The sequence below is a fragment of the Eucyclogobius newberryi genome, unplaced genomic scaffold (genome assembly GCF_026437365.1).
Source record: "Eucyclogobius newberryi isolate DKJ021-1_F unplaced genomic scaffold, fEucNew1.0.hap1 SCAF_3, whole genome shotgun sequence".
In the NCBI taxonomy this organism is placed as follows: Eukaryota; Metazoa; Chordata; class Actinopteri; order Gobiiformes; family Gobiidae; genus Eucyclogobius; species Eucyclogobius newberryi.
Window position 1 is genome coordinate 2,746,057 of NW_027315945.1, and position 24,232 is coordinate 2,770,288.

General features: G+C 53.0%; 1 protein-coding gene across 1 annotated transcript in view; it reads left to right on the forward strand.

Annotated features, from left to right (window-relative positions):
* rgl2 (ral guanine nucleotide dissociation stimulator-like 2) overlaps nt 1–24,232 on the forward strand; it is a 99,066-nt gene that overhangs the window by 39,845 nt on the left and 34,989 nt on the right. The window contains exons 6-10 of the mRNA XM_072460149.1: nt 3,644–3,697; nt 3,775–3,956; nt 6,860–6,963; nt 13,086–13,301; nt 19,929–20,032. Of these exons, the coding sequence (XP_072316250.1) occupies nt 3,644–3,697; nt 3,775–3,956; nt 6,860–6,963; nt 13,086–13,301; nt 19,929–20,032 (660 nt within the window). The remainder of the gene's footprint in view (nt 1–3,643; nt 3,698–3,774; nt 3,957–6,859; nt 6,964–13,085; nt 13,302–19,928; nt 20,033–24,232) is intronic.

Here is a 24,232-nt window from a genome sequence, read left to right on the forward strand (position 1 = left end):
TGTGGAGGTTCAATGCAGCTGCTTCATGAGCCTTTGTTTAAGGACAAAATGTACAACATTAAGATTTATCTGGAGGAATTTCAATAATTCCTTCACTCATCCTTTGGGATCTTTCTAAAGCAGTTTTGAGAGGAAAAATTATTGCCACATCCTTGGTTAAAAAAAAAAGGTAAATGATCTGCTTGAAAAAATAAAATAACTGGAGGTAAATCATGCCAAGAAGGGGAGTCCTCAGATGCTACAGGAAATATAAGAAGAGAAATGAACGACCTGGAAATGTTTGAGAAATGATTATCCTCGAAACTTAGAAAACAACAAGCTGAAAGATTTTATTTTTTAATATAGGACAGGAAAATCAATGCAATCAAAACCAAACAAGACCAAATCAGCATTTTAATCCATATATAAAAAACTTTTCTCAAAAATTATATAAAATCCTTTCTGAACACCCTCAATTTGCTTCTTTTGTCAAAAATTAGGTGCTGAAATAACAGTTTTGAAAATACAAGGTGCAATCAAAAGATTAAAGAATAGTAACTCTTCACCTCAGAGTGGTACAAAGCACAAAGGAAACACTGGACTGTCATATATACTCCTCAATTATGTCCAAACGAATGGAACAAATCCTCCTAAACTGAATCCACAAAGATCAGACACAAGACGACATAAGACAATCTTTACACACAATGAGACAATTACAAACACAACTAAATAAACCCATAATAATTAGTTTGTACTCTGAGATTCTGTGCTGGCCATATTTATATAAAGTGTTAAACAAATTTTAACTGGACAACCTAATTGTATAAAAAATATTATCTTTAAATCAATGGTCACTGACTCTTAAAAGAGGGGTGAGGCAGGGCTGTGCCTGGTCTCTCCTCCTGTTTGCTTTGTATTTGGAACCATTGGTCCAATTTATTAGACAATCAAAAACAATTCACAGTGTTATAAATGATGGGACGGAACATAAAGTTGCTGCAGATGATGTTCTATTATATTTGACCAAACCAGAAATGTCCTTTTTATTTTTTAAACATGTTTTTTTTTTCCATTCCAACAAAAAATACAGAACACTAATGGAATGAAACGCAAAATGACCAGAAAGTATAAATTAAAAGAAAAACACAAAGTAGATTTCATCCAAACATAAATACAAACATAAATGTATATTTCAATTAAAATAAGAGTCCCATTTGGTCCAAAGTTTATAAAAATTGTACATTTCCAAATTAAGTCTGAATGTAATTTTTTTCCATTTGCCTGATGTCTGTTCCTATCTCAGTCCAGTCCTTGATCGTTGGCGATTTTTGTGTCATCCATTTCTTTGTTGGTGCCTTTTTTCCTGCTGCCAAAGGCACATTCCAAAGGTATCCGCTGATTGTGTCCATGGAGTTTTGAGGCAAAAACAGTCTGCAGTGCGCTGTGTGATGGTTTCATTTGGTTCAGTGCCATTAACGTTTATGGATGCTACTTGTAAAAAATTCAATGCCATTGGATTGATCGTATTGACTTGCCATTGATCATTTCTGAATGTTTTTAGACTCTGATCCAACACAGCAAATGAACATAAGAACCACAGAAACAGGAATCAGATGAAATGATAAGAGAGAAAACAAAAAAGGTGATCGTGTGACTGATCAATAAGTCGAGGGTCTATTCCTCATGAAAGCTCCCCGGGGGTCCGGGGGTTCTGGGGCCGACGGGGCGAAATACGAGTCGCTTCGGCATTCTCCGGACTAATACAAAAGTGTGTTGGTTGTAGAAAGCCAATATGATCACACTCCGCCACTTAGGAGCGACATATCGCCGCGTATTTTCCGACGCTTTTACAAAAAAACGGCGTCTGACGTTATGCCGTGCGCCGTAAACGAGCGCCGTCATTTACGCCATACGCCGCTCCTAAGAGCTGGAGTGTGATCATATTGGCTTTCTATATTATCGAGTGCTGTGGGCGGCGCCAGCAGAAAAGTTACACTGTGGCACTCGCACGGAGGCGGACCAGACTGATCTGGTGAACAGGAGCCAGATAAACCTTTGGGACCAGAATGGAAGTCGTCTACGTTGTTTAGTGTAGCTTTCTTAACTAAATGATAGCGTTGTATGTAACTTGAATAAAAAACAAAATCTTTGTTTTTCAACTTGGTGGATGTTTTTTCAGCCTTGCGCTATCTTTTGGGGAGAGCGCCGCCGCGCGCGCCGTGGTGCCCAAAATGCCCGTCCACATTTTAAAATACCCCGTCCAAAATACGGGAAGACGGCCCTCTATCTAAAAGCCTGCACCTTCCCAGTCCACGCTCCCCCACTGATCACTACCGGCACCTTTGTTTTTTACTCTTTTCCCACAAATACAATCTCCCACATTTGGCACTCTGATGAGTGGATGCAACTGGGCACAAAGTTCATGTCTCAAAGCGGAGAGACAACATGGAGCATAAAGTCTGATGTCAAAAACAAATAAATCACGTCACTATCATCGGTCTCTTCAAATCAATAGAAATGTATCTCCATGTGACCAAGAGCTGACCTCACATGCCCCACACTGGTGTCTCCATCTCTCATACTCTTCAGTTCTGGGCTTTAAATCTTCCTCAGGAGCACCTCTGCTTCTCCTGGTGTTCTGAGGAGCACCTCTGCTTCTCCTGGTGTTCTGAGGAGCACCTCTGCTTCTCCTGGTGTTCTGAGGAGCACCTCTGCTTCTCCTGGTGTTCTGAGGAGCACCTCTCCTCCTGAGCTCCTCACAGATGTGGTGGAACCTTCCTCATATACGATATCTGGGGCAAAGAAGACACATTTTTGGACATGAGATGGATATTTTTACAGATCTGGGTCCAGAAGTCGGCATCAGGAGTAATTGAAAGATCATTTTCCCATTTTATTGTTGGTGGCTTATGGTCTGAGATTGCTTTGAAATGATTTTGTATATTTTGGAGAGAAATTTCTTTGGAGAAGAGATATTAATCAAGTCTGATATTGTAGGTGGGAGTTCTACATTTGTTGGTCTGGTGTTTATTTTGGGTGGGGAGTCCCTGCCCTCTCCAGGTGGGTGGGGGGTCCCTGCCCTCTTCAGGTGGGTGGGGAGTCCTTGCCCCAAGTGGAGGAGTTCAAGTATCTCGGGGTCTTGTTCACGAGTGAGTGAAGGATGGAGCGTGAGATCGACAGTTGGATCGGTGCAGCGGCTGCAGTGATGCAGTCGCTGCATCGACTGTTGTGGTGAAGAAGGAGCTGAGTTCAAAGACAAAGCTCTCGATTTACCGGTCGGTCTACGTTCTGACCTCACCTATGGTCATGAGCTTTGGGTAGTGACCGAAAGGACAAGATCGCGGATACAAGCGGTCGAAATGAGTTTCCTCCGCCGGGTGGCTGGGCGCTCCCTTAGAGATAAGGTGAGGAGCTCAGTCACACAGGAAGAGCTCGGAGTAGAGCCGCTGCTCCTCTACGTCGAGAGGAGCAGCTGAGGAGGCTCGGGAGTCATGTGGTGTCCTCTGTGTTCTTTATCAGAGGTGACTACTCTGGTAGAGTCATTGAAGAAAGACACTTGGGGCAAAGTTGATCTGGGTTTATCTGTGTTTTTCCCTCCTTATGGGTGTATTTTTGATTCTAAACTGTAGTTTGTTGACATGTTTCTGACTGATGTGTCCAGGCTGGAAGACCCCCCAGGCAGTGAGTCCAGCCCCACCAGACAGGCCTTCAACAGGTCAGTGTCTGTGTTTGCTCTGTGGGCGTGTCCATGTGCATGCGTGAGTGTCAGTGCTTTGCTTCTATGCTGTGTAGGGCAGTGTGCAGCGTCTTCACCACCTGGTTGGCCGAGTACCCGGAGGACTTCCAGGGCCTGGGAGAGCCGTCGTGCCTGCTGCGCCTGGCCCCACTCATGCCGGCCCCGGAGCTGAAGGCCCGTCTTCTGCATCTGGCCGAGGAGCTCAGCGAGAGGGCCCTGCTGTCCCCCACACACAGAGGTCTGCTTTATCATTAACATGACCATTACATACTGTGTCACACATTGTCCTTATATCATAACCTGAGTCATGTTTTGTCTCCGGATTGTGCTGCATTTGTAATGCAAACCTATTTTTGAGCACAATTCGTAAACAGCTTAATTTAAAGTGCTTCACACAACAGGGGGGTCCTGACTCTGGCACCAGCAGGAGGCCGGTCCATGTTTAGTCCTGACTCTGGCACCAGCAGGAGGCCGGTCCATGTTTAGTCCTGACTCTGGCACCAGCAGGAGGCCGGTCCATGTTTAGTCCTGACTCTGGCACCAGCAGGAGGCCGGTCCATGTTTAGTCCTGACTCTGGCACCAGCAGGAGGCCGGTCCATGTTTAGTCCTGACTCTGGCACCAGCAGGAGGCCGGTCCCTGAGGTCCTCAGAGTCTGAGATGGTGGGGGGCAGTGCAGAGACCTGAGAACAGAACTAATCAGAATCAGAAAAAGTTTATTGCCATTGCCAATGAACAGAATTCACAAACACAGGAACTTGCTTTGGTGATACAGTGCAACAAAAGACAATGAACAATGATAAAACAACCTATATAAAATCAAAAAGGACATGCATTAAAGAAACAATTTAAATCTGCTAAAGGACAAAAATAAAAATATGCTTACTATGTACACATTTTTAACAGTAAAATATACAGATGTAGTGCAGAAGTGAACAGTGCAGTGAGTCATTGTTTAACCTGTTAACACCCACCTATTCCCCCTGTGCACAATGGTTGGACACAAATGGTTATTGTTTATTAAAAGAGGATCTTATGTTCCACATGTGAGTGTGATGCATCATGGGAAAGCTTAGGCCTTCTAGTTTCTGCAGATGTGCACATGTCACACTGTCAGGGCTTCAGAACTTACACTACAGAAGCACAAACATGAACAAAACATCCTTTTTCTAGTCTCGCCTGAATATTGTCCATTTGTAAAGGTCCTGAGCAGGACATACTTCATTGTGTGCTTATGCTGTTCACTGTACATGCTGTTGTCATGACAACAACTGTGTCAAGTTTCAGGTCTCTAGGAACAGGCATTTTGGTGCTTTGACCTTTTTGTATCAAAAAGTATATTCAAGTGATCCAAATATGTGCCAACTGTGCCAAACTGTTTTATTACAGTTTTAGCTCCTCTATGATCATAAAACATACATTTTGATGTTTTGTTGGCCACTAATACTTATTATAACTGCTAAAAACAATGTATGTGAAAATGTGTAACTATGAGTTTTCCCATGAATTTCCCATATCGATGTTAAAAAAAACGATTTATTTTATTTTTATATTGGTATGATACATATATGTAACAAAATGCTAATAAAATCAGAAAACGTGATGCGTAAAATCTAGTTGCCTCCTGCCTAAAAATGTAGGCTGACTGTCTTTACGCATGTGAATACAGAGGATTCTGTGTGAAGAAGCCCTAAGTCCCACCCACCATTTGAAAGGTATTCTTATTGGCGAGAATAATAAGTCAACCAAACTCTTCTACGTCACCGTTAGCCTGCGCAGTCTCATTGTAAACAGAGAAGCCTCGTGCATCGGAAGCGGCGCTTTTTTTTTTTGCGGCGGCTGTAAAAAACAAACCCGTGGACAGAAAAATGTGTGGATGGTCTCATTCTGTAGCTAACACCATCTTATAAGTCAAACAGGTCATTTGTTATGGACGGAGAATTTGAACCCTGGTCCCCTGCGTCTCAACTCATTGCTCAACCTGTTGAACTAACCACTTTTTGATGTCATGATGCGTTCTAAGATCCGGGGCTTTTAGAAAAACATCCGGGGCTCAAGTCCCAAAGCCAGGCCCTGGCTCCGCAGCTGGATGTAACAGAGTTCAACAAGTCATTTACATTAGAACATGAGACATTTTCAAAGTTGATCATTTCCATAAACAGTGCACATGTGCCATCACTTATGTGTCTCCTCTGAACAGCTGCAGGACCAGCCTCTGAACAGCTGCAGGACCAGCCTCTGAACAGCTGCAGGACCAGCTGGTGGTTTGGCAAAAACAGTCGGTTCGGGGCGCGGCCTAAAAAGCCATGTTATTTTTGTGCCGGCCGTGCGCCGCGGCTCCTGGAACTGGGCCGCTATTTGACCGCGGTTTAGCGTTGTTTTAGACCTCCCCGGGTTAAGGTTAGGGTTAGGGTTAAGGTTAAGGTTAAGATTAAGATTAAGGTTAAGATTAAGGTTAGGGTTAAGGTTAAGATTAGGGTTAGGGTTAAGGTTAAGGTTAAGATTAAGGTTAAGATTAAGGTTAGGGTTAGGGTTAGCCATAAGGCTATAACGGGCTATAAGGGAAATGCCGGGGTCCCTGAAACTGCGCGGCAATTTGACCGCGCCGCGGCTCTCCAGCCACGGCCTTCTTTTTTAACAAAAATGGCCTCCTCTTTTAACTCCTCTCTCAAACCATCTGTTCTCCTGCTCAGAATCTTCTCCTCACTGTCTTTGATAGAGTGGTTTGTGTCTTTAAAATGAAGCTGCACGGCGCTCTGTGGTCCTGAACTCCAGTGTCTTCTGTGCTGAAAAAGCCTCTTGTGCAGTGGCTGTTTAGTCTCACTATGTGGCGCTCTTCACACTTTTCTTCACTGCATTGGACAGAATAAACTACATTGCTCTGTTTTTGTGTCTGCATCTTGTCCTTAGGATGAACCAGTTTGTGTCTTAAAGTGTCGCCTGTCCAGATGTTCACAACTGAATCTTTTTCTACATTGAAACACTCCTGGACAAATGAGGGATTACACCGACAAAAAGCCCATTTGTTGCGTGATGACTAAAACAATAATGGAAAAGTGCATTGTCTAACCCTAATCAAGTAGAAAGCTTCAAGAATGTGGATAAAGTGTTGTTCTGATCAAAGCCCTGTGCTGGTCCACAGAGTCCTGTCCTGCTCAGGCGCCAGACCCGTCCAGGTTTGACCCCACACTCATCCTGAGCTTCCCCACTGAAGTCATCGCCGAGCAGCTCACTCGCATCGAGACCGTGAGTGCACACCACATTCTTGTCTTTTTCTTCAAGACACTACAGGCAAAACTCTTGCTGTTGCTGTTGGTCGCTCAGTTTTCTCACAACGTAACCTGGAAATAGCAAAAGTGCCCAATCTGCTCCTAAAGATGTCTTATTCTTTTATTGAAACCACTTCATCTGTAGCGTTCTCTGGGATACTGTAACTTCTAAGGAAATTTTTTAAGTAGTTGTGTGATACACCTGAATATGTGTGAAAACATTTGGTATTATTATTGAATAATAGACAATTCCTATACTCTGATAATTAAGGTTGGTCCATTGCTTAGGGTTTGCTCTAACAACCTGAATGTTAGACGGGTGTTACCGTCTGAGATTATGCTCAAAGTAGGGTCACCCTTGGTTATGGCTGCCCAATGGGAAGCCAGACAAAGTGATGGTCCAAACTAAAGCCTAGATTGTAATGGTAAGCTGTCTGGTCATACTATAACTGTGATAATACTGTGTGACTGTGTGAGTTGGAAGGACAAAATAAAGGAGACTGCATTGGCAAATGGAGTGAAAAAGTAAGCAAAACCTTTGACAATGTGGTCACGCACCTGTCGGTTGCCTATGGTATAGGCATAATAATACCAAATGTTGTCGCACTGGAACAGGCATGTCCAAACTACGGCCCTCAGACATATGTTGGCCCTCCGGCTTCCTGCTAAGTTGGTCAAAACAACAAAAAGTAGTACATTTTACTGTAAAATTCAAGCATTATTTGATGTTATACTGTACCAACCTAATAATAATGTTCCAAGTCTTACTGAAGGTGTGGAGGCTCATCAAAACTATGTCCAATGCAAAACTTCAAATGACTCGACAAATTCAACATCGTCGAGTTGTTTGTGGCCGTCTGCTCTCAGTGACATCACATTCTTTTTGAACTGAGTGGCAAAAAGCTATAAATAAAACCCCTTTTCCTCTCGTTTAGAGGTGAGGACACATTTTTATCTCTAGTCATCTCTAGTTGAAAACCATTGCAATTTCAGTTTTTCCTGGCCGAGAAGGAGGGTCTACAAAGCTAACAAGGCTAACATGGCCATTGCGTTTAGCAACCTGACGCGGAGTCCCCCTCCGCTGGAGACGCGGGGTGTCCCCCCCCCCCGCTGGAGACGCGGGGTGTCCCCCCCCCGCTGGAGACGCGGGGTCCCCCTCCGCTGGAGACGCGGGGTCCCCCCTCCCCGCTGGAGACGCGGGGTCCCCCCCTGGAGACGCGGAGTCCCCCCCGCTGGAGACGCGGGGTCCCCCCTCCCCGCTGGAGACGCGGGGTCCCCCCCTGGAGACGCGGGGTCCCCCCTCCCCGCTGGAGACACGGGTCCCCCCCTGGAGACGCGGCCCCCCTGGAGACGCGGGGTCCCTGGAGACGCGGGGTCCCCCCTCCCCGCTGGAGACGCGGGGTCCCCCCCTGGAGACGCGGAGTCCCCCCCCCGCTGGAGACGCGGGGTCCCCCCTCCCCGCTGGAGACGCGGGGTCCCCCCCTGGAGACGCGGGGTCCCCCCTCCCCGCTGGAGACGCGGGTCCCCCCCTGGAGACGCGGGGTCCCCCCTCCCCGCTGGAGACGCGGGTCCCCCCCTGGAGACGCGGGGTCCCCCCTCCCCGCTGGAGACGCGGGTCCCCCCCTGGAGACGCGGGGTCCCCCCTCCGCTGGAGACGCGGGGTCCCCCCTCCCCGCTGGAGACGCGGGGTCCCCCCCTGGAGACGCGGGGTCCCCCCCCCGCTGGAGACGCGGGGTGTCCCCCCCCCGCTGGAGACGCGGGGTCCCCCTCCGCTGGAGACGCGGGGTCCCCCCTCCCCGCTGGAGACGCGGGGTCCCCCCCTGGAGACGCGGGGTCCCCCCTCCCCGCTGGAGACGCGGGGTCCCCCCCTGGAGACGCGGGGTCCCCCCCTGGAGACGCGGAGTCCCCCCCCGCTGGAGACGCGGGGTCCCCCCTCCCCGCTGGAGACGCGGGGTCCCCCCCTGGAGACGCGGGGTCCCCCCTCCCCGCTGGAGACGCGGGTCCCCCCCTGGAGACGCGGCCCCCCTGGAGACGCGGGGTCCCCCCTCCCCGCTGGAGACGCGGGTCCCCCCCTGGAGACGCGGGGTCCCCCCTCCCCGCTGGAGACGCGGGTCCCCCCCTGGAGACGCGGGGTCCCCCCTCCCCGCTGGAGACGCGGGGTCCCCCCCTGGAGACGCGGGGTCCCCCCCTGGAGACGCGGAGTCCCCCCCCGCTGGAGACGCGGGGTCCCCCCTCCCCGCTGGAGACGCGGGGTCCCCCCCTGGAGACGCGGGGTCCCCCCTCCCCGCTGGAGACGCGGGTCCCCCCCTGGAGACGCGGCCCCCCTGGAGACGCGGGGTCCCCCCTCCCCGCTGGAGACGCGGGTCCCCCCCTGGAGACGCGGGGTCCCCCCTCCCCGCTGGAGACGCGGGTCCCCCCCTGGAGACGCGGGGTCCCCCCTCCCCGCTGGAGACGCGGGTCCCCCCCTGGAGACGCGGGTCCCCCCTCCGCTGGAGACGCGGGGTCCCCCCTCCCCGCTGGAGACGCGGGGTCCCCCCCTGGAGACGCGGGGTCCCCCCTCCCCGCTGGAGACGCGGGGTCCCCCCCTGGAGACGCGGGGTCCCCCCCTGGAGACGCGGAGTCCCCCCCCGCTGGAGACGCGGGGTCCCCCCTCCCCGCTGGAGACGCGGGGTCCCCCCCTGGAGACGCGGAGTCCCCCCCCGCTGGAGACGCGGGTCCCCCCCTGGAGACGCGGCCCCCCTGGAGACGCGGGGTCCCCCCTCCCCGCTGGAGACGCGGGTCCCCCCCTGGAGACGCGGCCCCCCTGGAGACGCGGGGTCCCCCCTCCCCGCTGGAGACGCGGGGTCCCCCCCTGGAGACGCGGGGTCCCCCCTCCCCGCTGGAGACGCGGGTCCCCCCCTGGAGACGCGGCCCCCCTGGAGACGCGGGGTCCCCCCTCCCCGCTGGAGACGCGGGTCCCCCCCTGGAGACGCGGGGTCCCCCCTCCCCGCTGGAGACGCGGGTCCCCCCCTGGAGACGCGGGGTCCCCCCTCCCCGCTGGAGACGCGGGTCCCCCCCTGGAGACGCGGAGTCCCCCCCCGCTGGAGACGCGGGGTCCCCCCTCCCCGCTGGAGACGCGGGGTCCCCCCCTGGAGACGCGGGGTCCCCCCTCCCCGCTGGAGACGCGGGGTCCCCCCCTGGAGACGCGGGGTCCCCCCCTGGAGACGCGGAGTCCCCCCCCGCTGGAGACGCGGGGTCCCCCCTCCCCGCTGGAGACGCGGGGTCCCCCCCTGGAGACGCGGAGTCCCCCCCCGCTGGAGACGCGGGTCCCCCCCTGGAGACGCGGGGTCCCCCCTCCCCGCTGGAGACGCGGGTCCCCCCCTGGAGACGCGGGGTCCCCCCTCCCCGCTGGAGACGCGGGTCCCCCCCTGGAGACGCGGGGTCCCCCCTCCCCGCTGGAGACGCGGGTCCCCCCTCCGCTGGAGACGCGGGTCCCCCCCTGGAGACGCGGGGTCCCCCCTCCCCGCTGGAGACGCGGGTCCCCCCCTGGAGACGCGGGGTCCCCCCTCCCCGCTGGAGACGCGGGTCCCCCCTCCGCTGGAGACGCGGGTCCCCCCAGCCCAGATGGAGATTCTCACGACTTTTTTTGCATCGGAAGGGAGAATATGACAAATCATCAGTTATTGCTCATGATGTCCGAAATAGGACGCAAAATGGGACGCAACGTGATGTGGAGTCTCTCAGAGCGGACATTGCTCCTAACCAGAGAATGCATGTTTCAGAAAATACAAACGATCTGCAGACAGTAAGGGAGGCGCTATGGGCCAGTGGCGCTGTGGTTGGACCAGTATAATATGAAAAATAAGATCCTGGATTTGGAGTCTGGATCACGTCGTCCTGACCTGAGGCTTGTGGGCGTAGAAGAAGGAGCAGAAGGAAATGATACAGAACGCTTTTTGGAGAAGATTATTCCTGAGCTCCTTGATGGCTCAAGAGTTGAAGTCCCATCACAAAAGAAAGAGCCCATCGCCATGGCAACCAAGACCAGCAGCTGATAAACCACGAGGCCCGAGAATGAGGGTTCTTAACGGTCGTGTGAAGGAACTTGTCTTGAAAGCTGCAAGGGTTAAAGGAGACCTCCAGGGTTAAAGAAGACCTGCAGGGTTAAAGGAGACCTCCAGGGTTAAAGAAGACCTGCAGGGTTAAAGGAGACCTCCAGGGTTAAAGGAGACCTCCAGGGTTTAAGGAGACCTCCGGGGTTAAAGGAGACCTCCAGGGTTAAAGGAGACTCCCAGGGTTAAAGGAGACCTCCAGGGTTAAAGAAGACCTCCAGGGTTAAAGGAGACCTCCAGGGTTAAAGGAGACCTCCAGGGTTAAAGGAGACCTCCGGGGTTAAAGGAGACCTCCAGGGTTAAAGGAGACCTCCAGGGTTAAAGAAGACCTCCAGGGTTAAAGGAGACCTCCGGGGTTAAAGGAGACCTCCGGGGTTAAAGGAGACCTCCAGGGTTAAAGAAGACCTCCAGGGTTAAAGGAGACCTCCGGGGTTAAAGGGGACCTCCGGGGTTAAAGGAGACCTCCAGGGTTAAAGGAGCTCAGGAGGAGAAAACTGAAACATGGATTCTCTTTCCCTGTGACTCTTCTGGTGACTTTTGAAGGTAAAAACTATGTGCTCAGAACACCAGGAGAAGCAGAGGTGCTCCTGAGGAAGATGCAAAACACAGAGAACTAAAGAGTATGAGAGATGGAGACACCAGCGTGGGGCATGCAAGTTCAAATTCAATTCAATTCAATTTATTTTTGTAACGCCCAAAATCAGCCTCTGAGGGCGACAGTGAAAAATCAATCAACAATGTCTGTGGTGGTGATGGAGTCAAACAATGTCTGTGGTGGTGAAGGACGATGTCCCAGAGTCCTCTGTCCTTAGACTCTCCTTCTCAGCCAGGAAAAACTACAAAAAAACCTCCTTGGGAAAAAGTATAAACCTGGAGGAGTTCCAGAGTGAAGGAGAGATCTGACTCTCACAGACGTGAGAGAGACTGGAGCTGGAGCCACTCTTCAGGCAGATGAGGGACCGTCCACACGGGGCAGGGACCACTTCACCAGGAGAGGGACATCTGGGTCCACAGGTCCTCAGGAGTGAGAGAAAGAAAAAGAAGGCGGTGAACAGTTTGCAAGTGGAATCAAAAAATACATATTGTTTGATAGAATAAGTCAGAAGAAGAGGATAGTGCTCAAGCTGCCATACTTCCCCCATAGTTACTCCTAGGGCAGCGTAGCTGAAGCTGTGGGTTTATCTTTCTGTTCCTAACTACTCTGACCATAAGTCATTTCTTTTAATTTGACGAGACTAATGACATGATTTATTTGTTTTTAATATCAGACTTTATGCTCCATGTTGGCGTCTGCTTTTGTTAAACTCTGTGACTAAAACACATCGACTCATCGATGTGCCAAATGTGGGCGATTGGATTTGTGGGGAACACTTGCAGACTGCAGCGGGGCTGTGGTGAGTGAATGAGGTCAAACAGCCAGGCCACTTACATCGCCCATTATGGCGTTACCAGGGCCCAATCCTGGAGCCAGGCCTGGGGTGGGTGCCCACGGGGCCCGGCCCCAGATAAGTGGAAGAAGATGGATGAATGTGGGTAATTACCTCTACAGCCAGTAGATGGCACCAAAACTCAGTCAGTCCCAGGGGAAACAGCAGATACAAATGTAATTTGGTTTGTTATTATTTGTTGTAGTTTTAAAATATGAGATGCCAAACTAAGGTCCTCAAGACCATGTTTAAATTCTGATAATACAAATAATGCATCATATTCGTCCTTTAATAAAATGTCCTGGTTGTTGTTACCGTATTTTCCGGACAGAAAAAAACAACTTATATGAAATGCGGTTGCAAGTATGAAAATAACAAATAATATCACAAAGAAGTTGCTCCAGAGTAGAAGTATAAGTATATAAATATAAGTTTAAGCCCAGCCAAAACAATAAAAAAGTTGCGACTTATAGTCTGGAAAATACGGTCGTTTATTTGTAAGGACCTGTAAAAGTCCTGTTTCTCTCAGTGGCAGTGAGGATCTGTATCAAACCGCCTGGTGTGTCCCTCATGTGTGGCAGGAGCTGTTTGTGCGTCTGGTGCCCTACCACTGCCTGGGCTCGCTCTGGTCTCAACGGGACAAGAAGGGTCGTGAGGGTCAGTGCTGGTCAGTGCGGGCCACGGTCAGACAGTTCAACAAACTGGCCAACACTGTGCTGGCCTCGTGCCTGTGGGACACTCGCCTGCGCAGCCACCAGAGGGCGCACCTGCTGGAGAAGTGGATCAGTGTGGCAGAGGTCAGTGTCACAGGGTGAAAGGTCACGATAAATGTGTTTGAGGGACTTAAAGATTCAAAATGGTTGATATGGTTCACTTTCATCTTGGGCTGCAACTAAAAATTATTTTAGTTCTTCACTCGCCAGCAATTATTTTTTCAATTACTCGACTAGTCAAAATATTATTTTATATTATAAATATATTTTTACATATTGTATATTTTTATGTGGTTTTCTATTGTACAATGAGACTTTTTAAATACATTAGCAACCAAATAAAGGTTTAAATATGATGACTGAAGACTTATAGTAAAAGATTATTTACAAAGTATATTATTAATATAATATCTTTCTTTTTTATTATTATTATTTTTAAATTGTGTTTCAAATATTATTGGACACAAACAGCAGTTGCGTGCGGTGTGGGAAATCAATTACCTGACCAGCCAGTCCCTCCCACATGATGGAGTGGCCCCGCCTCTTTATGGAGTGGGCTCCGGCTTCTCACCAACTACAAGCCCAGAGCCCCCCATCTACAGATGACAAAAAACTGGCTAGGGAACTCAATTCCTTCTACTGTAGATTTGAAACTCCCTCCCCCACTGTGGCCACCTCTGCCAACCCAACCTCGGTCCCCCCCCCACCTCCCCCCCCTCTCACAGTCCAGGAACAGGATGTGTGCAGACTATTCCGGAAATCCAACCCTCGAGAAGCTGCTGGATCAGACACTGCGGAGGCGAGCTGGCCCCTGTCTTCACTGACATTTTTAGCACCTCCTGGAGTCATGCCATGTCCCAGCTTCAAGTCGTCCATCTCTGTCCCCAAGAAGCCCCAGATCACTGGACTTAATGACCACAGACCTGTGGTGCTGACGTCTATAGTCATGAAGTCATTTGAGGGCCTGGTCCTCCCCCACCTCAAGTCCTTCACCTCCCCCTGCTGGACCCCCTGCTGGACCTCCTGCTGGACCCCCTGCTGGACCTCCTGCTGGACCTCCTGCTGGACCTCCTGCTGGACCCCCTGCAGTTCTCCTACAGAGCCAACAGGTCTGCGCATGACGCTATCAACCTGGCTCTCCACTTCACCTGCAGCACCTTGACTCCCCGGGAACCTACACCAGGATCCTGTTTGTGGACTTCAGCTCTGCATCAGCACCACCTCCTGCTCTGCTCCAGGACAAGCTCTCCCAGCTCAACCTGCCTGACTCCACCTGCAGGGGGAGCACTGACTCCACCTGCAGGGGGAGCACCGACTTCCTGATTGATCAGAGGCAGTGAGTGCGACTGGGGAAGAATGTCTCAGACACTGGGACTATCAGCACAGAAGCTCCACAGGGCTGTGTACTTTCTCCCCTGCTCTTCTTCCTGTGACAAACTGCTGCACCTCCAGCCACGACTCTGTAAAACTGATCAAGTTTGTGGATGACACCAACCTCATCACCATGACGACACCACCCTCATCACCATGACGACACCACCCTCATCACCATGACGACACCACCCTCATCACCATGACGACACCACCCTCATCACCATGACAACACCACCCTCATCACCATGACGACACCACCCTCTTCACCATGACGACACCACCCTCATCACCATGACGACACCACCCTCATCACCATGACGACACCACCCTCATCACCATGACGACACCACCCTCATCACAATGACGACACCACCCTCATCACCATGACGACACCACCCTCATCACCATGACGACACCACCCTCATCACCATGACGACACCACCCTCATCACCATGACAACACCACCCTCATCACCATGACGACACCACCCTCTTCACCATGACGACACCACCCTCATCACCATGACGACACCACCCTCATCACCATGACGACACCACCCTCATCACAATGACGACACCACCCTCATCACCATGACGACACCACCCTCATCACCATGACGACACCACCCTCATCACCATGACGACACCACCCTCATCACCATGATGACACCACCCTCATCACCATGACGGCACCACCCTCATCACCATGACGACACCACCCTCATCACCATGACACCACCCTCATCACCATGACCACACCACCCTCATCACCATGACGACACCACCCTCATCACCATGACGACACCATGACGACACCACCCTCATCACCATGACGACACCACCCTCATCACCATGACGACACCACCCTCATCACCATGACGACACCACCCTCATCACCATGACGACACCACCCTCATCACCATGACGACACCACCCTCATCACCATGACGACACCACCCTCATCACCATGACAACACCACCCTCATCACCATGACACCACCCTCATCACCATGACAACACCCTCATCACCATGACGACACCACCCTCATCACCATGACAACACCACCCTCATCACCATGACAACACCCTCATCACCATGACGACACCACCCTCATCACCATGACAACACCATCCTCATCACCATGACAACACCACCCTCATCACCATGACGACACCACCCTCATCACCATGACGACACCACCCTCATCACCATGACGACACCACCCTCATCACCATGACGACACCACCCTCATCACCATGACAACACCACCCTCATCACCATGACACCACCCTCATCACCATGACGACACCACCCTCATCACCATGACGACACCACCCTCATCACCATGACAACACCACCCTCATCACCATGACGACACCACCCTCATCACCATGACGACACCACCCTCATCACCATGACGACACCACCCTCATCACCATGACGACACCACCCTCATCACCATGACGACACCACCCTCATCACCATGACAACACCACCCTCATCACCATGACAACACCCTCATCACCATGACGACACCACCCTCATCACCATGACAACACCATCCTCATCACCATGACAACACCACCCTCATCACCATGACGACACCACCCTCATCACCATGACGACACCACCCTCATCACCATGACGACACCACCCTCATCACCATGACGACACCACCCTCATCACCATGACAACACCACCCTCATCACCATGACACCACCCTCATCACCATGACGACACCACCCTCATCACCATGACGACACCACCCTCATCACCATGACAACACCACCCTCATCACCATGACGACACCACCCTCATCACCATGACGACACCACCCTCATCACCATGACGACACCACCCTCATCACCATGACGACACCACCCTCATCACCATGACGACACCACCCTCATCACCATGACGACACCACCCTCATCACCATGACGACACCACCCTCATCACCATGACAACACCACCCTCATCACCATGACGACACCACCCTCATCACCATGACGACACCATCCTCATTACCATGACGACACCATCCTCATCACCATGACGACACCACCCTCATCACCATGACAACACCACCCTCATCACCATGACGACACCACCCTCATCACCATGACGACACCACCCTCTTCACCATGACGACACCACCCTCATCACCATGACGACACCACCCTCATCACCATGACGACACCACCCTCATCACCATGACAACACCACCCTCATCACCATGACAACACCACCCTCATCACCATGACGACACCACCCTCATCACCATGACAACACCACCCTCATCAGGCTCATCTTGGAGGGAGATGAGTCTGTCTACATGAGGCAGAGCGGCTGGTGTCCTGGTGCAGCGGTAACAACCTGGAGCTCAAAGTCCAGAAGACAGTGGAGATGATCGTGGACTTCAGGAAAGTCACAGCCCCCCAGCCCCTCACCATCACCATCACAAACTCCCCCATCTCCACTGTGGACTCCTCCACTTCCTCTGCTCTGGTGATGGAGGAGCCACCATCACCAGGACCTCCAGTGGGAGGAGCCACCATCACCAGGACCTCCAGTGGGAGGAGCCACCATCACCAGGACCTCCAGTGGGAGGAGCCACCATCACCAGGACCTCCAGTGGGAGGAGCCACCATCACCAGGACCTCCAGTGGGAGGAGCCACCATCACCAGGACCTCCAGTGGGAGGAGCCACCATCACCAGTACCTCCAGTGGGAGGAGCCACCATCACCAGGACCTCCAGTGGGAGGAGCCACCATCACCAGGACCTCCAGTGGGAGGAGCCACCATCACCAGGACCTCCAGTGGGAGGAGCCACCATCACCAGGACCTCCAGTGGGAGGAGCCACCATCACCAGGACCTCCAGTGGGAGGAGCCACCATCACCAGGACCTCCAGTGGGAGGAGCCACCATCACCAGGACCTCCAGTGGGAGGAGCCACCATCAGCTCCTCATTAAGAAGAACCAGCAGAGGATGAACTTCCTGCAGCAGCTGAGGAAAGACAAACTGATGATGGAGCAGTTCTACACGACCATCATTGAGTCCATCCTCACCTCCTCCATCACCTCCTCCATCACCTCCTCCATCACCTCCTCCATCACCTCCTCCATCACCTCCTCCATCACCTCCTCCATCACCTCCTCCATCACCTCCTCCATCACCTCCTCCATCACCACCTCCTCCATCACCTCCTCCATCACCTCCTCCATCACCTCCTCCATCACCTCCTCCTTCACCTCCTCCATCACCTCCTCCATCACCTCCTCCATCACCTCCTCCATCACCTCCTCCATCACCTCCTCCATCACCTCCTCCATCACTGTGTGGTACGCTGGAGCCACAGCCAGGGACAAACAGAGACTACAGCGCCCTCTGATGAGAAGGTGATCGGCTGCAGACTTCCATCTCTGCAGGACCTGAACGTCTCCAGGACTCTGGGACGAACAGGTCGGTTCACAACCGACCCTTCTCATCCCTCAGGCAGGAGGCCACGCCCCTCAGGCAGGAGGCCACTCCCCTCAGGCAGGAGACCACGCCCTCAGGCAGGAGGCCACTCCCCTCAGGCAGGAGGCCACTCCCCTCAGGCAGGAGACCACGCCCTCAGGCAGGAGGCCACGCCCCTCAGGCAGGAGGCCACTCCCCTCAGGCAGGAGACCACGCCCTCAGGCAGGAGGCCACTCCCCTCAGGCAGGAGTCCACGCCCCTCAGGCAGGAGGCCACTCCCCTCAGGCAGGAGGCCACGCCCCTCAGACCTGAGACCACGCCCCTCAGGCAGGAGGCCACGCCCCTCAGACAGGAGGCCACTCCCCTCAGGCAGGAGGCCACGCCCCTCAGGCAGGAGGCCACTCCCCTCAGGCAGGAGGCCACTCCCCTCAGGCAGGAGACCACGCCCCTCAGGCAGGAGGCCACTCCCCTCAGGCAGGAGGCCACTCCCCTCAGGCAGGAGGCCGCTCCCCTCAGGCAGGAGGCCGCTCCCCTCAGGCAGGAGGCCACTCCCCTCAGGCAGGAGGCCACTCCCCTCAGGCAGGAGGCCACTCCCCTCAGGCAGGAGGCCACTCCCCTCAGGCAGGAGGCCACTCCCCTCAGGCAGGAGGCTGATGATGAGGAAACACTGTCGTAACAAACTTAATTCATTAAAACAAATTCAGCATAATTTGTCCTTCATAATGCTGCTGTCTTTGTTATTGACTTCATGTGTGTGTTTTAGAGTCTGCTTTGTCCAGACAAACATTATTATTAGATAAATATTTGTTATTTCTTATAGTTGACACTCACAATTAATAATTGGCTGATAGTGATAATTGTTTTGATAATTATAATGTTTCTTTGATAATTATGTTTCATATGACTCACATACGGAAACATGAACAAAGACAGTGGCATTATGTTATAAAGTGTTAAAATAATAATAATTCCCATTATTCATAATTATTCTCTATCTAGAAATCTTCAGTCAGAATTTTCCAAACTTTATTTGTAAATTAAAATATTTTAAAAGTCTCATTGCACAATAGAATTCTCATCTGACTAATCAATTAATCCAAATAAACACTTGTTTGTGAGTCGCAGCTCGACTTCCATGAACACGATGCAGAGGCTCTTCTACTTTTCACTTTTGTGTCTGAAGTTATACTTGCATTTTCCAATAAATGATGTGCCACATTTGGCAGCAGAGTGGCAGAGTGGCTAGCACTTATGCTTCACAGCAAGTAGGTTCTGCTCCCACCAACTCACAGGTCAAATCCTTCAGAGTCCTGCCCAACACTGGACCAGTCTGGACCCTGGTTTGAGCTGTGTCTGCTCCTGACCCAGTGGCACTGAAGGAGGGCCAATGCAGACCTCACGAGGGTTCACAAGGTGACAGCTTCACTCTGACACAGTCTGAAGCAGGAGCTCGTGCAGGTGCAGTGTCGACCCCGCCCGGCTCTCAGCCTCAGGTGGCTCATTGTCTTCAGGGCACGGCTGAGGTGCACTTTATTAAATGTGTCCTCTGCAGTTGACCCATCCTTTGATGCTGCTGGGTTCTCCTGTCAGGATCTGAGCTGGAGGGTTTGACCTGTGGTGTGTGTTTTGGGTTGACCTGGAGACAGGGACAAACATGCAAACTCTGCACAGAAAGGTCAGGGGGTCAAACCTGCCAACTTCTTGCGATGAGGCAAAAGTTCTTTCCACCCTGCCATCATGATGTTTGTGGGTTGGCAAAAAGGAACTCTGTCGCCGCTCCAATACTCAGGGTGTGAATGAGCTCTAGAACCTGTTGGAACAGGATTCAGAACTGTCCAGGACCAAAGGTCAAACTAAAATGTTCCTGTGTGACAGGAGTGCCGAGCACGGAAGAACTTCTCCTCTCTGTACGCCATCGTGTCAGCGCTCCAGAGTAACCCCCTGCACAGGCTGAGGAGGAGCTGGCAGCACACTGACAGGTGCGACCCTGTCAGGCCTGACCCTGTCACAACTGACCCTCTGTCAGCTGACCCTGTCACACCTGACCCTGTCACATCTGACCCTGTCACTCCTGACCCTGTCACACCTGACCCTGTCACACCTGACCCTGTCACACCTGACCCTGTCACACCTGACCCTGTCACATCTGACCCACTCACACCTGACCCTGTCACACCCTGTCACACCTGACCCTGTCACATCTGACCCTGTCACACCTGACCCTGTCACATCTGACCCTGTCACATCTGACCCTGTCACACCTGACCCTGTCACATCTGACCCACTCACACCTGACCCTGTCACACCCTCTCACACCTGACCCACTCACACCTGACCCTGTCACACCCTCTCACACCTGACACTGTCACATCTGACCCTGTCACACCTGACCCTGTCACATCTGACCCTGTCACATCTGACCCTGTCACATCTGACCCTGTCACACCTGACCCACTCACACCTGACCCTGTCACACCCTCTCACACCTGACCCACTCACACCTGACCCTGTCACACCCTCTCACACCTGACCCACTCACACCTGACCCTGTCACACCTGACACTGTCACACCTGACCCTGTCACACCTGACACTGTCACACCTGACCCTGTCACATCTGACACTGTCACACCTGACCCTGTCACACCTGACACTGTCACACCTGACCCACTCACACCTGACCCTGTCACACCCTGTCACACCTGACCCTGTCACATCTGACCCTGTCACACCTGACCCACTCACACCTGACCCTGTCACACCTGACAATGTCACACCTGACCCTGTCACACCTGACCCTGTCACACCTGACCCTCTCACACCTGACCCTATCACACCTGACCCTGTCACACCTGACACTGTCACACCTGACACTGTCACACCTGACCCTGTCACATCTGACCTTGTCACACCTGACCCTGTCACACCTGACACTGTCAAACCTGACCCTGTCACATCTGACCCTGTCACACCTGACCCACTCACACCTGACCCTGTCACACCCTCTCACACCTGACCCACTCACACCTGACCCTGTCACACCTGACACTGTCACACCTGACCCTGTCACACCTGACACTGTCACACCTGACCCTGTCACATCTGACACTGTCACACCTGACCCTGTCACACCTGACACTGTCACACCTGACCCACTCACACCTGACCCTGTCACACCCTGTCACACCTGACCCTGTCACATCTGACCCTGTCACACCTGACCCACTCACACCTGACCCTGTCACACCTGACAATGTCACACCTGACCCTGTCACACCTGACCCTGTCACACCTGACCCTCTCACACCTGACCCTATCACACCTGACCCTGTCACACCTGACACTGTCACACCTGACACTGTCACACCTGACCCTGTCACATCTGACCTTGTCACACCTGACCCTGTCACACCTGACACTGTCAAACCTGACCCTGTCACATCTGACCCTGTCACACCTGACCCTGTCACTCCTGACCCACTCACACCTGACCCTGTCACACCCTGTCACACCTGACCCTGTCACATCTGACCCTGTCACTCCTGACCCTGTCACACCTGACCCTGTCACACCTGACCCTGTCACACCTGACCCTGTCACACCTGACCCTGTCACATCTGACCCACTCACACCTGACCCTGTCACACCCTGTCACACCTGACCCTGTCACATCTGACCCTGTCACACCTGACCCTGTCACATCTGACCCTGTCACATCTGACCCTGTCACACCTGACCCTGTCACATCTGACCCACTCACACCTGACCCTGTCACACCCTCTCACACCTGACCCACTCACACCTGACCCTGTCACACCTGACACTGTCACACCTGACCCTGTCACACCTGACACTGTCACACCTGACCCTGTCACACCTGACCCACTCACACCTGACCCTGTCACACCCTCTCACACCTGACCCACTCACACCTGACCCTGTCACACCCTCTCACACCTGACACTGTCACATCTGACCCTGTCACACCTGACCCTGTCACATCTGACCCTGTCACATCTGACCCTGTCACATCTGACCCTGTCACACCTGACCCACTCACACCTGACCCTGTCACACCCTCTCACACCTGACCCACTCACACCTGACCCTGTCACACCCTCTCACACCTGACCCACTCACACCTGACCCTGTCACACCTGACACTGTCACACCTGACCCTGTCACACCTGACACTGTCACACCTGACCCTGTCACATCTGACACTGTCACACCTGACCCTGTCACACCTGACACTGTCACACCTGACCCACTCACACCTGACCCTGTCACACCCTGTCACACCTGACCCTGTCACATCTGACCCTGTCACACCTGACCCACTCACACCTGACCCTGTCACACCTGACAATGTCACACCTGACCCTGTCACACCTGACCCTGTCACACCTGACCCTCTCACACCTGACCCTATCACACCTGACCCTGTCACACCTGACACTGTCACACCTGACACTGTCACACCTGACCCTGTCACATCTGACCTTGTCACACCTGACCCTGTCACACCTGACACTGTCAAACCTGACCCTGTCACATCTGACCCTGTCACACCTGACCCACTCACACCTGACCCTGTCACACCCTCTCACACCTGACCCACTCACACCTGACCCTGTCACACCTGACACTGTCACACCTGACCCTGTCACACCTGACACTGTCACACCTGACCCTGTCACATCTGACACTGTCACACCTGACCCTGTCACACCTGACACTGTCACACCTGACCCACTCACACCTGACCCTGTCACACCCTGTCACACCTGACCCTGTCACATCTGACCCTGTCACACCTGACCCACTCACACCTGACCCTGTCACACCTGACAATGTCACACCTGACCCTGTCACACCTGACCCTGTCACACCTGACCCTCTCACACCTGACCCTATCACACCTGACCCTGTCACACCTGACACTGTCACACCTGACACTGTCACACCTGACCCTGTCACATCTGACCTTGTCACACCTGACCCTGTCACACCTGACACTGTCAAACCTGACCCTGTCACATCTGACCCTGTCACACCTGACCCTGTCACTCCTGACCCACTCACACCTGACCCTGTCACACCCTGTCACACCTGACCCTGTCACATCTGACCCTGTCACACCTGACCCACTCACACCTGACCCTGTCACACCTGACAATGTCACACCTGACCCTGTCACACCTGACCCTGTCACACCTGACCCTCTCACACCTGACCCTATCACACCTGACCCTGTCACACCTGACACTGTCACACCTGACACTGTCACACCTGACCCTGTCACATCTGACCTTGTCACACCTGACCCTGTCACACCTGACACTGTCAAACCTGACCCTGTCACATCTGACCCTGTCACACCTGACCCTGTCACTCCTGACCCACTCACACCTGACCCTGTCACACCCTGTCACACCTGACCCTGTCACATCTGACCCTGTCACTCCTGACCCTGTCACACCTGACCCTGTCACACCTGACCCTGTCACACCTGACCCTGTCACACCTGACCCTGTCACATCTGACCCACTCACACCTGACCCTGTCACACCCTGTCACACCTGACCCTGTCACATCTGACCCTGTCACACCTGACCCTGTCACATCTGACCCTGTCACATCTGACCCTGTCACACCTGACCCTGTCACATCTGACCCACTCACACCTGACCCTGTCACACCCTCTCACACCTGACCCACTCACACCTGACCCTGTCACACCTGACACTGTCACACCTGACCCTGTCACACCTGACACTGTCACACCTGACCCTGTCACACCTGACCCACTCACACCTGACCCTGTCACACCCTCTCACACCTGACCCACTCACACCTGACCCTGTCACACCCTCTCACACCTGACACTGTCACATCTGACCCTGTCACACCTGACCCTGTCACATCTGACCCTGTCACATCTGACCCTGTCACATCTGACCCTGTCACACCTGACCCACTCACACCTGACCCTGTCACACCCTCTCACACCTGACCCACTCACACCTGACCCTGTCACACCCTCTCACACCTGACCCACTCACACCTGACCCTGTCACACCTGACACTGTCACACCTGACCCTGTCACACCTGACACTGTCACACCTGACCCTGTCACATCTGACACTGTCACACCTGACCCTGTCACACCTGACACT